The 17,688-nt window shown below is 37.6% G+C and overlaps 1 protein-coding gene across 1 annotated transcript in view; it reads left to right on the top strand.

Moving 5' to 3' along the window:
* Positions 1-17,688, top strand: part of Cntnap2 (contactin associated protein 2) — a 2,113,217-nt gene that overhangs the window by 890,920 nt on the left and 1,204,609 nt on the right. The window contains exons 6-8 of the mRNA XM_051152463.1: positions 3,304-3,488; positions 11,060-11,203; positions 14,500-14,764. Coding sequence (XP_051008420.1) covers positions 3,304-3,488; positions 11,060-11,203; positions 14,500-14,764 — 594 coding nt within the window. The remainder of the gene's footprint in view (positions 1-3,303; positions 3,489-11,059; positions 11,204-14,499; positions 14,765-17,688) is intronic.

The raw sequence follows: 17,688 nt of genomic DNA, 5'->3' as shown, positions 1-17,688 counted from the left end.
TAATTTATAGAGATAAACTATATGTTATTTAAAGACAATTAGGGTATATAAAATATAACTGGCCGTCACGGCATTTTGAGTGATGAGAAGCTCCAATTTCTGACCTATAGCCTACTTACTGCCCAGGCAACCACTGAGTTTTGCCTTTCATGGCCCTGCAAGATGAGCATGACCGCCAGCAATATACTGCGTGCCAGTTCTAGGCCACTCCCAGTGCACAAATTCAGAAAGAAACATAGATGGAAAATCCTAGAGAATGGACTCACACCAGTTGGGAATCACCACTTGTGTAAAAAAAAAAAACTTTGGGAGATGTTTACTGTAGTTTGCCTGATGTTGGGACAAATTGAAAGAGTGGACTTTGGTGCTCTAGAAAGTGTGAATGCTGCCAGAAACTCTGTTTCCCCATCAGGAGATTGATCAATGTGGCAAGTTAGGGTTAGGGTTAGGGTTAGGGTTAGGGTTAGGGTTAGGGTTAGGGTGAGGGTGAGGGTGAGGGTGAGGGTGAGGGTGAGGGTGAGGGTTAGGGTGAGGGTGAGGGTGAGGGTGAGGGTGAGGGTGAGGGTGAGGGTTAGGGTGAGGGTGAGGGTGAGGGTGAGGGTGAGGGTTAGGGTGAGGGTGAGGGTGAGGGTGAGGGTGAGGGTGAGGTTTAGGGTTAGGGTTAGGGTGAGGGTTAGGGTACCTATATAAGCATATAATCTGAGTTAGATGACATTGAGTGACCTTCAGTGCTGGAGAGCAGAAGCAGCAGTTGAGAAATGCATAAAATCCACTGAGGAATGAACACAGAACCTGCAAGTAAATCAATGTGTAGTAGTAGCTCCTTCATCGTGCAGAGAATATTTAAAATAGTTTCTGGCAAAACCACTGGAAAAGAAACTATTCTCAACAGTGCTGTTGGAAGAAAAAAATTTCCTACCTTCATAGAGACAGCAGATGAACATATTGTACATCTGCCTTATAATGTCTTGGAGTAGATGTTATATAGGAGCTAAGTGCTGGTAGTCAGAGCCCGTAAGATTTTCTATGGTAAAAAAGTGTCAGTAAGATTTCCACATTTCAGGATAGCTATATTATTGTACGTCTCTACATCAGCAGTTCTCAACCTGTAGGTCATGACCCATTTCCATGTCAAATACCCTTCCACAGGGGTCACCTAAGACCATTGGGAACCACACATATGTATGTTACGATTCATACCAGTAGCAAAACTAGACTTATGAAGTAGCAATAAAATTTTGTGCTTGAGGGTCATAACAAAATAAGGAAATACACCGTGAGGAAGGTTGAGAGACACGGCTCCGCATAGCACTTCAACTCACTTATATCCATACCTGGGTATAGGTCAAAACACTTAATTATCTTCCCATTGGAAGAGACTAGGTGTGCAGGAGCCTTGTCCAGTGTCAGGGGTGGGATGATGCTATCTTAATTTTACAGTGAGCTTCAATGGGTGTGCCCTTTTACCCAGGGAGGCAGCAACTTTGTAGCATAGTAAGAAGCACATAGAATATTCAGCCTTCTCAAATATATAACTAATATATCAAAGGTTTCACCATATATATCTATATGAATATTTATGCAGCATCTATATACATAATTAAAAGGTTGTATATGGAAAACATCTGGAAAGAAATAGATCAAACTATTTTTAACTGGAAGAAATAATTTGCATTTCATTTTACTTGTTTATTCTTCATAATCTTCTTCATCTGTAATCATGAACAAGCATTTGTTTTGTGACTTGGGCAGGGGGCTTGAAACTGTTTTTAATAAAGACATGACCCTGTAGGATGAAAGGGAAAGGTCAGAGGTGGAACCAGAACCCAACCAAACCAAAGCATTTATAAAACATCCATCTGTGTGTACATACACACCATAGTTGAGTTGTTACATAGAGAGATGTTATTTTTATTCTATTTATACATTTTATTTTGCGTGTGCACATGGAGGGGAACACGGCGTGCCACAGTGTGTGTTTGGGAAAGAGAGGAGAGCCTGAAAGGGTCTTATCTCCTTCTGTAGTGCTGGTCCTGGGCACCCAACTGAGTGTGTCAGTGTGTCCACTGAGCTATATTTCCAGCCCGAGATATTTATTTTTTCCAGAGCTGTTTTCATCTTACTTTTTTCTAATGAAACATGTAGAGTAACCTTTCAACATCAACTGTGGTTTATAGAGATGTGACATTAGCTTTGTGAAACACATTGCTTGTTCCATGACCTCACCAAAAAGAGTTCATTACTATTGCCCTGAAAAGTAGCTTACTTCTAAAGTTTTATTGGCAGGCTTGGGTTTATGACAGCGGTAGAAATATATTTACTTAAACACCTAGTGCTACTCTTTAATGCCATCCATCATTAGTAAGCTCCTTGTCATGCTACTCAGAACCCTCCGTGTGTGTGTGTGTGTGTGTGCGCGCGCGCGTGTGTTTCACATCATAAAACTCAAGACAGACTTGCTGCTTAGATTTGTTCCTCTTTCATTTCTTTTCTTGTCCTTCTGGTCTCCCATTACAGAGATGACCGTGCACATGCATGCCTGCACAAGTGCACGTGCACACACACACATATGCACATACATATGAATGTACACACATGCATACATGCTTACACAAATACACATATACACATACATGTGAATGCACGCACACATACACACACACATACACACATATCATTATCACCAGACATTTTTGAGTTCATCACCATGCATGAAGAAACAAGGATTATGTAGGTGAGTACTTTGTCCTCCTCTGAACATCAAACTAATGGTGGCACTGTTGGATCCCAAGCCATCAGGCACCTGAGCCCACGTGACATCGATCTGATAAGTCCACCCACCCAGCAAAACTTAACAGAGGTTTCAACAGGGTCCAAAAAAGTTGACATTTTCTTTTTAGGAGAACAAATGGGGGCTGGAGAGATGGCTCAGAGCTTAAGAACACTGTCTGATCTTCCAAAGGTCTTGAGTTCAATTCTCAGGAACCACAGGGTGGCTCACAGCCATCCATAATAAGATCTGGCTCCCTCTTGTGGTGTGCAGGCATGCATGCAGGCAAAGCACTGTATACTTAATAGATAAATAAATCTTAAAAGAAATTAAAAAAAAAAAAAAGAACAAGTTTTTCTTCACTGTTAATAGCTTCTATATAGGTCTTTTGTAAAAGTCCTGATCCTCTACACTAACTCCAATAGACAAATCTCCGATTGCATGCTGGCTTTACATCATAAAGGGAAGGTCTGCCGCATGCACAGTTGGCAGTGTAGTCAATGTTTTATTTCTCTTTTGTTTCCACTCCTCAGGAAGCAACCAGCTTGGCCCCATCTATGGCCACACATCTGTGACTTCAGGGAGCCTGCTGGATGATCACCACTGGCATTCTGTACTCATTGAGCGCCAGGGACGCAGCATTAACCTGACCCTGGACAGGAGCATGCAGCATTTCCGCACCAATGGAGAGTTTGACTACCTGGACTTGGACTACGAGGTACACAAGAGAATTCAGGGCTGTGATGCAGGAGGAGGGAGTACATGCTCTACTCTTGTTTTACCGTTAATTACATACCTGCTCGAGCTCTTTCCCCTTCCTTCACTATAAAAAGGAAAAATTCTTAAATCTAATTTACTTAATAAATTATATATGCAATCACAGTATATTTTTAATTGCTGATTTACGTTTTATTGAAAATAGCTTTTTTTCCTCACATAATATATACTGATTATGGTTTCCCCTTCCTCTATGTCTCCCAGTTCCTCCCCATATTCCTTCCACCTCCTTTCTTTTTCTCATTAGAAAACAAACAGGCTTCTAAGGGAAAATAGTAAAATTAAACAAAACAAAAACTAACACACCAGAATAGGACAAAACATACGGAAGGAAAAGAGCCCCTGCCCCCGAAAGGCAAGAAACTCATTTGCACACTAAAGTGAAAGTCATAATATATACACAAAGGACCTGTAGGGTAAAGAGAGAGAGAAAAAAAACATTTATGAATAAATAAAATAAATCAAAAGTATAAATTTAAATGTGAATGAAATCACTGGCATGACATTATGAGACAAGGGGCCTCCAAAGCTACTATTTAGTTTATTTTTGTTTGGCCATATTCTCCTGGGCATGCAGTCTACCCTTAAAGATACTTTCTTTCCCCGGTAAGACTCCTTTATAGAAAACTAAATTTTATTTGCAAGTGATCATTAACTGGAATAGTGTCTAGATTAAGGATGGGAGCATATGCCCACTTCTCCTTTGAGGTCTAGGACCCATTTGGTACAGATATATGCAGACCAGACCCTATGCATGCTGCCTCAGTCTTATCAATTTCATATTCACATTAATCCTGGTGTGTTTAGAAGGTACTGGGTTTTTGTTTGTTTGTTTGTTTGTTTGTGTTGTTTTTTTGTTTTTTTGTTTTTTGTTTTTTTGTTTTTTGTTTTTTGGTGTCCTCCAGCCCCTCGGAAGGGACTGGTCTGAAGTCTCTTCAGGAGTATGCTCAGATGGTGTTAGGTGCTTCTCTCTGGACTCCATCTATGAAAAATCTATACCTCATTCTAACTCTAACACCCTAAGCTCCATGCCATTCCTCATGGACCCGCTATCCTCAGCCATCACAACTGGTGATGAGTTATGATGTTTATTACTAGTGAAACTATGTGGTATGTCATATACGGTAAGTTCACTCATTTCTGTAGTATACTGAATTTAAAAATCCCACTTCTCATTTATATCATCATTTATAAATTCATGACTATAGATATGTCTTTTAGTAAACTCTTGTTTTCCTAGACATAGTTGTCATAAAGGACATATGGGATATTTTAAAGATTATACATTAAGATACATTTTAATTTCTATATAATGAAGTATTTTTAGAATACTCTGGCCCAGTGAGATTGCTCAGGAGGTAAAGGCATCTGCTGCCATGTCTGGCACTGTAGATTCAGTTCTGTAAATCTACAAGTAAACAAGAATATAGACACGTATGATGTCCTCTAACCCCTAAAAACATAATGGAGTATATGAATGCCACCCCAAAATAAATAAATATATAGGACATATAACAACTTCTTAAAATATCAATGATCAGCCTGGTATGGTGGCACACACCTTTAATCCCAGCACTTGGGAGGCAGAGGCAGGTGGATCGCTGTGAGTTCGAGGCCAGCCTGGTCTACAAAGCGAGTCCAGGACGGCCAAGGCAACACAGAGAAACCCTGCCTTGAAAAACCAAAAAAAAAACAAAACAAAACAAAACAAAACAAAACAAAAAAACAAAACAAAACAAAACAATGATCACCTTGTTATACATATACATACATATTCATGTTATAATTTTATAACATTCAAGTTGGTATATTAGAATTTAAGTAAATTATCAGTCTATCAATCTGTTAATACTATACAGGCGTACATCCTTGAGAATGTTGTATGTTATTGTTGTAGGAGAAAAAAAGCACTGCATGCTCAGGAGCAACATCCAAGCAAAATAAACAGCATGGCACGTCACTCAGCTAGAGGCTTCCAGAATTTCTCAGTTCATAGAACTAGTAATGTTTTCATGACCTCCCAAAGTATTCCAAGGCTGGCTCTTCAAATAACTGAAACGTTATATCCTAATTCTGTGATTGTCATTGAAAAATACAAATAAATCTGTTCTATTTTTAAATACCAGTGTGGTAAGGAAAAAAAATTATGGTGCTTGAATATTTTGTCAGATTTAGGATCTAATTTGATACTGTCATTCTTTTTCTGGTCAATTGCTGTTCTGTATATTTTGCACCCAACCTCAACACAACAAAAAGTCATGAGACAGAACAGGGCAAGGCAAAATACTGGGTTGTCAAAATCCACCAGCAGTCAGTGTTTCACACAGTATCCAAGATATGTCAAGAATTGTGATTCCTTTAAATTTTTGTAATATATTGGAATACTGTCTGAGGTTGCTAAGAATCTTTATGTTTCTTGTCATCTACATTTGAGAATGCAGAAATCTATGTGCCCATTGTGTGTGTTTGTGTGTGTCTGTGTATGTGTGTGTGTGTTTGTGTGTGTGTATTTGTGTGTGTGTCTCTGTTACTCACCAACTATATGTAAAAATTTAATAATGCAGAATGTGATCTTCATAAAATTAGTGGTGAAAAAAAAATCTGAATTGCTATACATTTTATATGTCAATGGAGACTTATTAACATAAGAATATATACTTAAGGTTAAATTACTGTTCCTCAAAAAAAATTCAACCCCAAATGATTGTTAAATGAAGCCATGATTTTGAAAGAGAGCAAATGAAATACATAAAAGAATTTGGAGGAAGAAAAGAGAAAGAAGTGATATAATTATATTATAATTTCAAAACTAAAATAATTCTTAGAAAAGTGAAGGAATATGAAAGTCCAAAAAATTTTTTATCTTCTGCAGCTTGATGGCACATCTCTTGTGACTTTGTGCTCCAGTGTATGAGGGAACTTGCAGATGAATTATTCATCTTCTATTAATAAACTTTGAAGTATCGCAGAATAGGGAGACATCCTAAAGCATTAGCCATAGGCAAACATAATTCCAATTTTCAAAAACCATAATTAAAGATTTGGGGTCACAGACCCTATTGAGTTTTTTAATGCAATCTGTGCACATTCATGCACACGCAACACATTCCACACAAGGCCAACGGCTCTAGGATTTCAGTGAGTTAAACTCCTCTAAACAGCACAAGTCCATGTTTGAGTGTCTCAGCTAATGACTAGAATGAGTTTGGCATATTTTTTTTTATCAGAAGTAGTGGGGGGAAATATAAATTAACTGAAAAAGGGATGAGGATTGACTTATTGTTTCTCACTGGTAAGCTAGTGCATGATAGCCTCTCTTCCCAGAAACAACAGTAATTAACATCACGGTTCATAGTAAGGGTGGTCGTGTCCGCTTTTGTAATTGATACTTACTAAATAGTAAAGATACTTTCTTTGTGTGCCATTTAAAGAAATCTGGGGCTTATTTAAGAGTAGGTATCAGAACAGTTGCCCACGTCTCTTTGATGTACCAACACAAGAAGGCGATTCCCACTACATAGGTTGGTAAAACTAACTACAAATGCACATTTTATATAATTCATATTGAAGTATTTAAACTTTTATCTGAAGGATAACAGAGCCAGTCCTCTGCATGTTCACAAAGAGGGTGTCCTGCTCCCCACAAACTACTTGACTTCCATTCTTGCAGAGTGGTCTGAGGCAAAGGGCATTAAGGCTTAGCTGGAATGTGCTAGAAGTCCCAAGAAACTCTTGCTAGAGTGGAAAAGGGAGAAATCACTGGTCTGATTCTTTTATTGTCATCGTGTAAATACCTCAGCACGGGAATTTTATGATATAAGTTGGATTTTACTGAGTTGGGGATGGGGGTTGTCAGGGGACTGCAAAAAGATGCCCATTGCATTGCCAGTGCACAGCACAGTAAAGTTACAGGTTGCTGCATAAATAAACAGAAGAGTACCATATCATAGTAAGTGTAGAGCTTCCTTCTGAGTAGATATTAACACTCTGTTGAATATAGTTTAATTTGACCACTATCTTATTTGTGTTTTAATAACGGTTCCGTTTAACGCCAGTCCTGGTGAGCCAGCTAGTACAAGCAGGATCCAATGCAACAGTTTTAGGAGTAAACTGAACACACCTGTCTCCATTCCAAGCAACATACATCATCAGCTAAGAGAAGTGATGGAATACTTTGCACCTTTGACGTGGCTCAATGTTGATGTTGCTATTGTCTGTAAAAGTGGCCCAAAAGTTGTTCCCTCCTCTCTGTGGTGTTATTATGTCATGAAGTGGGAAGATCACTGTCAGCAGTCAAACTGCTAACTACATGGTAGCCTGAGAGTATATACTTTGTTTCCCTTCAGGACAGGGAAACTAATTCTGTTCTTCAGTTAAAGTGATTTACAGCGCTCCGTAGGATATGCCATGACCATCTGCAATACAGCTCTGCTTCTGTGGGATGGGTGGGGGAAAGAGAGTGGCTCTATACACAGGGAAAATTAACCCTGTACTCTCCAAAAGTGCTGAGATCCTGGCTTTGAATCCCTTTTTGACTTTCGCTGTTTGTGTAACGTGAGTAATTCATATTCCCTTAATGTAATAAGAAAATATGATCGTATTTTTTCTGAGATCATATGATAAGACAATAAACACATATTTGGGTGTACATGTGTGTGTATACCTCTATCATATATATCAGTGAAGAGTTATATAAAAGCACATATGTATACAAATAGAAACATATTTGTATCTATGCTTATGTAACAGATGCGTTTACCTCTTTTACATGAAAAGCATCCAATCTTCTTCTCAGTCAGCTCTAGTTTCAAGTGCCATTCCACTGTAGTCTCTTTTCTCTTGCATTATTTTTATACCTTTGGCAAATTACACCAATCTACATTCCTATATTTCTTACGGCCGGCAGGAAGGAAGATAGGTTTAAAGACTCTTTCTTCCCCGTTGTATGATCTTGGAGGAGCATGCATACTATCAATAAAATACTGTAAGAGCACTCTACTCCTACAGAGGTTGGTAAATGTTGTATATACTGACTTGGGTATGATACAGCTACTTGGAGATAATTATTACCCCATTTAAATAAAGGTTTGAAGAAAGTACACTGGAGGTGTCTGCCAGCATCTGCTATACTTTGTAAATGCCTCGTAGCCAATTAAATAACTAATCAGGGTTAAAAGTGGTAATAGTTTTACTAAGAGTACATAAAGAAACTCCCAAATATGATTTTTAATCTAACTACTACAAAAAAGGTTTTATTACCATAATTTAAAAATACCTAAAAATGCTATGGTCCAACAGTTTTATTTGAATAATGACAATACACAACAAGAAAAAGTCAACAGCAAACTAATATGTGCTTGATACCTTAAGGAAAGTGAACTAGATCTCACTTCCCCACTAAGCATCCTATAACATTAGCTTGCAGTGCTTCAGCACGGTGCTTCTCGGAGAAATTTATAGTGTATTTGAATCATCATTGCAATGTAAAAACAAAGCATCTGTTAAAGAAATCATTTGCACAAAGGAACAAATCTGGAATGTGAAACAAGTATAGGAATATATTTGAAATGTCATGTTGCCAGCACCAAACATCTTATGAGCCAAAGAAAAGGTTTGGCAAGTAAAGGTGCTTTCTGACAAGCCTGAGGAACAGAGTTCAACCCTGGGACCCACATGACGGATGGAGAGAACCTATTCTACAGCTGTCTTCTGACATCTACATATGTGTCATGGCATGTGTATATGCACACACAAACACACACACATGCCTGCATAGACATCCTCTTATACAATGCTAACCATGTCCTTGAAAAGAAGAAAACATAAGATGGATTAGTATGAACTCTTTAGAAGGAATCAACAAAAGAAATTTCGCACCAACTTCTGGAGGAAAAAGGTTGCTTTGTGTTTTGTGCATGAGACAGCTCCTTCCAGAAATATAGGAGTGAACTTTTCTTTCGTGAATTCTTTCATTAAGACTCTAGGTCTGGAAACTTCAGGTTATAAATTAAAATTTTGACGATGTTGAAAACAAAACAAAAAAATTGCCAATAGCTGGGCATGGCGGCACATGCCTTTAATCCTAACACTCAGGGAGGCAGAGACAAGTAGGGCTCTGAGTTCAAGGCCAGCCTGCTCTACAAAGTGAGTCCAGGATAGCTAAGGCTACACAGAGAAACCCTGTTCCAAATTAATTTTTTTTTTCATTTTAGCATTACAGTTATTGTTGTCAGTATCAAGTTCATAGTTCCTAGAAAGGCCAGGTCACTGCGTTTTCAAATATTTTCTAAATATTTCTAAAATTTTTGGTTGCTCTATAATTTACCTTTAATGGGTTCCTATTTTTTCTATGTGTTTTAGCTTATTCTTAGATTCTCCACTCATGTATGAACTCATTGCAAGTGATGTATATTCATCTTAACATGATTCACAATACTTGATTTTATTTTTAGTGGGGCATTCTTAAAAAACATTGCATCCTAAACTTTCATTAATTTGTCTTTTTTTTTTAAACTAATTAAGCATTTTAAATGCCATAGCACCAAATAATGGAACATAATTTACCCATCAACCTCCTGAAAAGACTTTATATCAAACGTAATGTCTTCATTTTTGTGACAGTCTCAACAATTGCTTTTGTATTAAAATCTGTAGGGGAAAAAATAGAAATGGTGGAACTGAAAGGAAAATCTGCTTCACAGAAGTTGACATTACAACTGCAATTGTATAAGTGTTTAGTAGTGCACTGTCTGTAGTGACTATTCCTAGCGATACTGATTAAGTATAATTTTGTGTAATTTGTATTAAGGCTACAGAACTTAACACTGGTGAGAGAGGCATGGTGAAAGACATCCCCTGTAAACAGTTCCACCCAGAGGAGCACATTAGGGAAGATTGCTCTTAGTCCTTAAAGGCTACAAGATCTATAAAATGTGCAAACATGACTACTCAACTTTCAGCTCCTGTGTCCCACAAAGTCCCTAATCCATACGCTAATGGTATTTTCAGCTCTTTTCTATACTCAAAATAATTTTAATGAACCTTTGACTCAAACAGTTCTCAGACTTCACAAAGCCTACAGAGAGTAAATGTGTATTCCTTGCTTTAGGCTACACTTTTATCAGCTTATTATATTAGTTCTGGTTGTCTTGAGGTTACTAGAGGCATTTATTGGTAACATGCCTTTGAATGATAAATATGAAAATATAGTTTTAATATTCCTTGATAAAATAAAGTTCCTAGGTAAAAATCTTTTAAAAACACTCTCAAGACAATTCTAAAATGCCTTTGGTGTTTTAAAAAAAATGCAAGGGATGTTTGCTATTTTATTGGTTGAGTTATAATCTAATTATTGGAATTAATGATTCCATTGCGCATTTCAGCATCAGCATAAGGTAATGAGCAAAATATTTTGCAGGCAGCATATTATGATGTTTGCATATTTTTGACTGAGATAAAAGTGCTGGACATTTGTGGTAGTCATAACAATTATATTTATTTTTTTTCTCGAAGATAACATTTGGAGGCATACCTTTCTCTGGCAAGCCAAGTTCCAGTAATAGGAAGAATTTTAAGGGCTGCATGGAAAGCATCAACTACAATGGTGTCAATATTACTGATCTTGCTCGAAGGAAGAAACTAGAGCCATCAAATGTGGTAAGAGTCCAAAATATTGACCCAAGGGCATTGAATAACAATAAACATATGGATCTTTTCACCATATTGGGTTCAGCTCAGCAGTGTAAGACAAATGTTGCCTAACAACGTGTAGATACTTGAGATATTCAGAATTCACACTGACTTTGAGTCAAGGCTGCTTGTGTGGCCACTGGTTTTAAATTATCCACTAAAGACTTGTAAGGAGGACAAGCTGACAGGGAAGTAGGGAGATTTGAGAGTGTGTGGAGGGTTCCTACCTAGAATTAATTATATACATATATGGAATTTTCAAGGAATAACATTAAAGTTATATAAGACTATATAATAATAATTAAATAATGGCTTAAAAAAACCTTTGTTCTTAGGGAAATGAAAGAGTGGTCCGCGAAAGCTCACACTAAGCTACCTCTGGATCTGTGGAGGCTGGTTTCAGATTTCTTTGAGAAGACCAAATAATGAGGATGTTTCAGCAGCATGCCTCCCTGCGTACTGCTGTGTAGCTCCAAAGATACTAACAAATGTTTATCGTGGGTCTTCCCTTGTGGTTCTGCCAGGCCAGGAGCTATTCCCATCTATCATTGTCATATGGGAGGGCTAGAGCGTTTTAAGGACCCATGCACTTAAAAGCCACCAAAAGAGATAATTACTCAACTCTTCACACTGCCTCTAAAAGCATTCCTATGGTTCTGTTGTCCCAGATTTGAGCTCAGGGTTGACAATGACAAAAATTAAAGGAATAACTGGATAAATGAATAGCCCCATCCGAGTGAGCAGACTTCACTAAGAATAACAACACTATAAAGCTAATTTATAGCAATGATTCTGTGATGGAGATTTCCCTTAAACATAATGAGAAATTTACACTAAGAATAAAGTAATGAAAATTGATCAGCTTTAAATAATAAAGTATAGGGAAAAGAAGAATAAGTATCTTTAAACAACAGTGTGCTAAGGTGTGCACAGATATTCAATGTGATATGCAGTAATACTATAGGAAAAATACAAAGGCTTTATAAATTATAAATATTGAGATATAACCTGGAATAATAACTTTCTAATGTGACTCTAAGTGATAAATATAGACTACAGACTCTATATAAGAGATCCCCTGATTGTCATGGCTTCTTTCTTGTGCTATTTATCATAATATTTTCACACCTGGTCACTCATACACATATCTTCCATACTAAACACAAACATACATATGGACCTCACACATTATTCACACACATATAATTCACTACACCACATGTACTAACACACGCCACATACTATGCATGCCACCACATACTTCACATACTATGTATACACATAAACATACCGTCTTAGTCACTGTTCTATTGCTGTAGAGAAATCATAGCTGAGGCAACTCTTAGAAAACATTTAATTGTGGGCTTCATTACAGGTTCTAAGGGTTAGTCCATTATCATCATGACAGAAAACATGTCAGGAGCACGTCTCTGGAGCAGTAGATCCTGCTTGTCGGGGGGTGGCACCCTGATCCTAACATTGGCTTTTGAGACCTCAAAGTGACACACTTCCTCCAACAAGGCCATACATCCCAAATTATTTAATCCTTTCAAACAGTCATACAACCTGGTGACTATGGGATTATTATTGAAACCACCATACACATGTACCACATACAATACATAAACATTGACTAATATACACAACGTAATATTCACACAAACATATATATCCCACATGGTGATATGTACACACATAAACACATAGACCACACACTAACACACACACACACACACACACACACACACACTCACACACACATTATGGACCATATACAAGTACAGATAAACACACATATGCAACATACAATAATACATAAAGACGTTTCACATAGTGTATACATAGAAGCACATGCCCTCACATAGGAATTATAATACATACAAGCAAAAAAGTCTATGAACAAAAACAAACACAAACACACACCACATACTATGCACATAGACTATGTATATAAGCACATATGTCACAGGGTCACAAACAAACATATATCCCACATACTATCCATTCCTACTAAAACACAGAATATATTTTGTGCTCACACAAACACATATTACACACACACACACACACACACACAAACTTTTAAGCTTTATAAGTTTTGGATAAAATGGCACATAGGTCCTTTCACTGTTCTCAGAAATTGATGCTTCTGAAAAAATGGTGTAGAATCCGAATCATCAGAATATCATTTCTATTATCTGCATTTTAATAAGTAATATGTTAGTTCTAACTAAACATAGCTCAGCATTAACCCTGAGATGTATCCATTTGGTACTCAAACTACAGAGCACCAACATGGAACCAACTTTAACTACAAAACATGTTGAAACTAGAGAAAAATTTTAATAACAAAAATATTTTATAAAGCATAAGGCATCTACAAGTGTATTCTATTTTAACAAATTATTTGTAGGCAACCACAGAGTAATTTTTGTAGCAAAATCTACACATACGGTAAAAAAAAAATAGGAAAAGATTATGAAATGCCCCATTTTTGTAAACATCCCTACACAGTGAACATTTTATAATAAATTTGCCCAAAGATATTAGCAGCTGCTATTTCAGTGAAATCCACTCAGCTGCCTGTCTACCTGTCTCCTCATACCCACACCCTCCCACCGCACTAGTCCACCAGTCACCAGGCTTACTCAGGAAGGGTCTTTAAGTTGCCTGGGACACAACCCTACAACACGGGCAAGTGGTCACCTGGAACACCTCAATGGCTCTGCATAGGCACTCCTGAGAAGGTGCAGATCAAACAATTTAAATAGTAACTCAGGCAGACAATGTGCTTCAAATTTATCAGTTAATGGGCTACAGTAGAATAGCTTGGCATTGGGGAGATTATATATATATATATATATATATATATATATATATATATATATATATATATATATATATATATTCATATATTATATATTCATATATTATATATCTATAATAGAAGGCAACAGAGGTAATAATGTCATCAAATTCCTTAAAATATTTAAGAAGATAATTCCTTCAAAAGATAAAAGAAGGCCATCAGAGCAGGCTGATAAGCTGTCAGTCTTTTGCCTGGTGCTGGTACACTCTGACTATTGCATGTATTGGGTCTAACGCTCCAGGAAGTTCCATCAGGATCCAGGCACACACTGAATCAGGCTGAGGTGCTATCCCTTAAGTTTGTGTGTGTATGTATATATATCCCATCACTGTTTTGAGATTTGTAGAACCATCTCTTTGTAAATAGACTCACACAGATGTTTGTTTGCTTGTAGGGAAATCTGAGTTTTTCTTGTGTGGAGCCCCATACAGTACCTGTCTTCTTCAATGCTACAAGCTACCTGGAGGTACCTGGCAGGCTTAACCAGGACCTGTTCTCAGTCAGTTTCCAGTTCAGGACGTGGAACCCCAGTGGTCTCCTGCTCTTCAGTCATTTTGCAGACAACTTGGGAAATGTGGAGATCGACCTTGCGGAGAGCAAAGTGGGCGTCCACATAAATACCACACAGACCAAGACAAGCCAAATCGACATCTCCTCAGGTCAGTGGCGTCTGTTTGACATTTGCTTCTGAGTCAGTCCCAAAGTGGAGGTTAATGGCTTTCATTTCTCTTAACTGGCACAAAGACTCATGCATATACTTCCATTTGAAAATTTAAAACTCTTCCTTGATTATACTATGTTCTGCTAAAGAGAAATGTAACAGTAATGAAAGCATAGGTTGTGGCAAGGAAGAAAGTTGGCTGACTTCGGACTGTACCTCTCATATCTCTATCCTCCTAGGTCAGCAGCTCCCTTCCTGTGGGTCATTACTCCTTTAGGGGGTCACATAGCAGACATCCTGCATATCAGACATTTGCATTGTGATTCTTCAGAGTAGCAAAATTACACTTATGAAGTAGCAATGAAAGAAATTTGTGGTGGGGACGTTTCACAACATAAGGAACTCTATTCAAGGATCACGGAATTAGAAAGGTGGAGAAGTACTTTTCTAAATGCAATACTATATTTATTCGAGAAATTAAAATTCCTTGACATATATATTTCTATGGGTAAAGTCAAATAATTTTGCAGTGACATGACAGTGTTTGGAATCTTTTGACATTCAAATCGCTTTTACTATAAGTTATAAGATTATATTAATTTAATTATTAGTTTAAAAGCATGGTTAAGTGCTTCAATCAAAACTCCAAAGTGTTACACCTAGACATATGCCAGTTGTTAAGAAAAAGTAAGCAAGAGGTAAACACAAAGCAGAATATCAAACTGTGTATATGTCAACCGAGGGAACGTGGGCATGACTGCATCGGGCATTGTTTTAAGTAAGCGTTGTTATGATGTCATAAGCTGAAGCCTAGGATATACTATAAGTTGAGACTTAACAGTCCTGGTAAACTAATATGGTATTAGGAAAAATGACTCTACAAAGTCAGATGGTATGAACCAAGGAAACGTAGGCGTAATGTGGAACAGTGATAAATAGCACTTATTTTTACTAAGTTTCTCTATTTAGATTTTGAAACAGGAGCACCAGTCACTTGTTGATGTGGTAAACAAAATATTAATAAAAACAACAGAGGCGGAAGAGTTTGTTTTTGTTAACAATTTGAGGGTATACTCTGTGACGGCAGCAGGAGCATGAAGCAGCTGGCCATCTTGCATTCAGGGAGCAGAGAAAACAGTGATGTATCATTTGCAAATATTAATTCTGATATAGCTCGGAGAGAGGAAAGTAGCATTTACTGAGCACTTAGTACAGGTATGCCAATGACAACGCAGGGAGGTCATGAGGGATAAACCAGGTGTGTGACTCACTCTGCATTTCTGGAATAGGACATGATCCTTCTGTAACTGTAGTGCAGACACATGACACCCTTTCTTAGGCACTGAATTGCTCTGTTCATCTTACCTCTTCATCCCTGCCCTAGGCTTCAAGCTCCTCCAGGGCTGAAGCCAATACATAAGCCTCTCCTATCTAGAGCTTGTATAACATTATTTAGGAGAGATGTTCCGGGCATGTTCCTCAAGTTTAGCACTTACTCTTCTCACTAGCTGTCAATCAGATGCTCCGATGAAGCAGACCAGTCTCCTCCTTCAAAGGACTCTGTGCATCGAAGGATGAGTTCTATGGATTTCACCTGCTCAAAGGCTTGCTGATAGCTGCTCTGAAGGCCTGGGTGTGGATGATTGAAGTGCCAAGGCTCTCCTGCCTGTGTTCTGATTTTACATTATTATTTTCTAATTTTTTTTTCTGCACGTTCAGTTGAAATGATTAATCGACAGAATTTTATCATTTTTTTCTCTGGTAAGCTCAGCTGGGGAGATTTAGAGTAAACAGGAGATATCTAGAGAGTAAGACAAAACAAATATACATAAATGATTTATACAGTTGAAAAACACTCTACTGTCAGGGTTAAATGCTCTTTTCTAATGGCTAAACACATAAGAATGTTAGCATGTAGTCCTCCCCTCCTCTCGGCATTATTTAAGGAAACCAACTTGCTGATGTGTTTCCATGTAATGGAATCACTGTGATTGGAATAATGATGTCTTCAACACAGTGGTTACTAAGCGTGTTCATTTGATTTCGTCTAGCATGAGTGTCCAAGGAGTTCTCTAACACGTTGTTAAAAGGCAAAGATTCAACACAGGAATCAAAGTAAAACTGTGTAAATAAATATTCATCTACAGATCAATAATTGATGGCTTATGTAAATTCAGCTAAGTGACCTTACTAGATTTTTCTTAATGGTATAGAAATGGACTTCAGACTATTTGTCAATTTAGAAAAAAAAAATAGTGTAACATAAAGGAAACCAATATAAAATCTTAATATTTTAAAGTCTTATTCTTATATCAATGAAATGTTTCAAATATGTATTTCTCTACACATGTGCTTAAAATGAAAGCCATATTATGACTACACACAGTTTTCTTTTAAACTGAGGGTCAGTTAACAAAACAATATCCATCAAAACCACATTGCACCCATCTAATGACTCAGCTTACAGTGCCTGCCATGAAAGCAGGAAGAACTGAGTTTAGGCTTCAAGTACTTATATAAAAGCTAGGTTTGATGGTAGTTGTGCATGTGATGCTAGTTACAGGGAGAGAGACCAAGGAGATGGCCAAACATTGGGGCAAAATGGCAAGCTTCAAGTGCTGTGACAGATTTTGTCTCAAAATATAAGATGGAGAATAATCAAAAAAGACACTTGACATTGACCTATGATCTCCACATACATACACTTGAGTGTGAACATTTACATACCAACTCACACACAAAAATGCACACACACATATAAACACACATTCAAAATCTAAAAGGAAGCCAGGCATGATGGTGCATGCCTGTAATTCCAACACTCTGAAAGGCAGGCAGATCTCTATGTGTTCTAGGCCACCCTGGACTACAAAATGAGTCCAGGACGGCCAAGGCTACACAGAGAAACTTTATCTTGGAAAA

The sequence above is a fragment of the Acomys russatus genome, chromosome 10, assembly GCF_903995435.1.
Source record: "Acomys russatus chromosome 10, mAcoRus1.1, whole genome shotgun sequence".
Classification (NCBI taxonomy): domain Eukaryota; kingdom Metazoa; phylum Chordata; class Mammalia; order Rodentia; family Muridae; genus Acomys; species Acomys russatus.
This window is presented reverse-complemented; position numbering and strand designations above follow the sequence as displayed.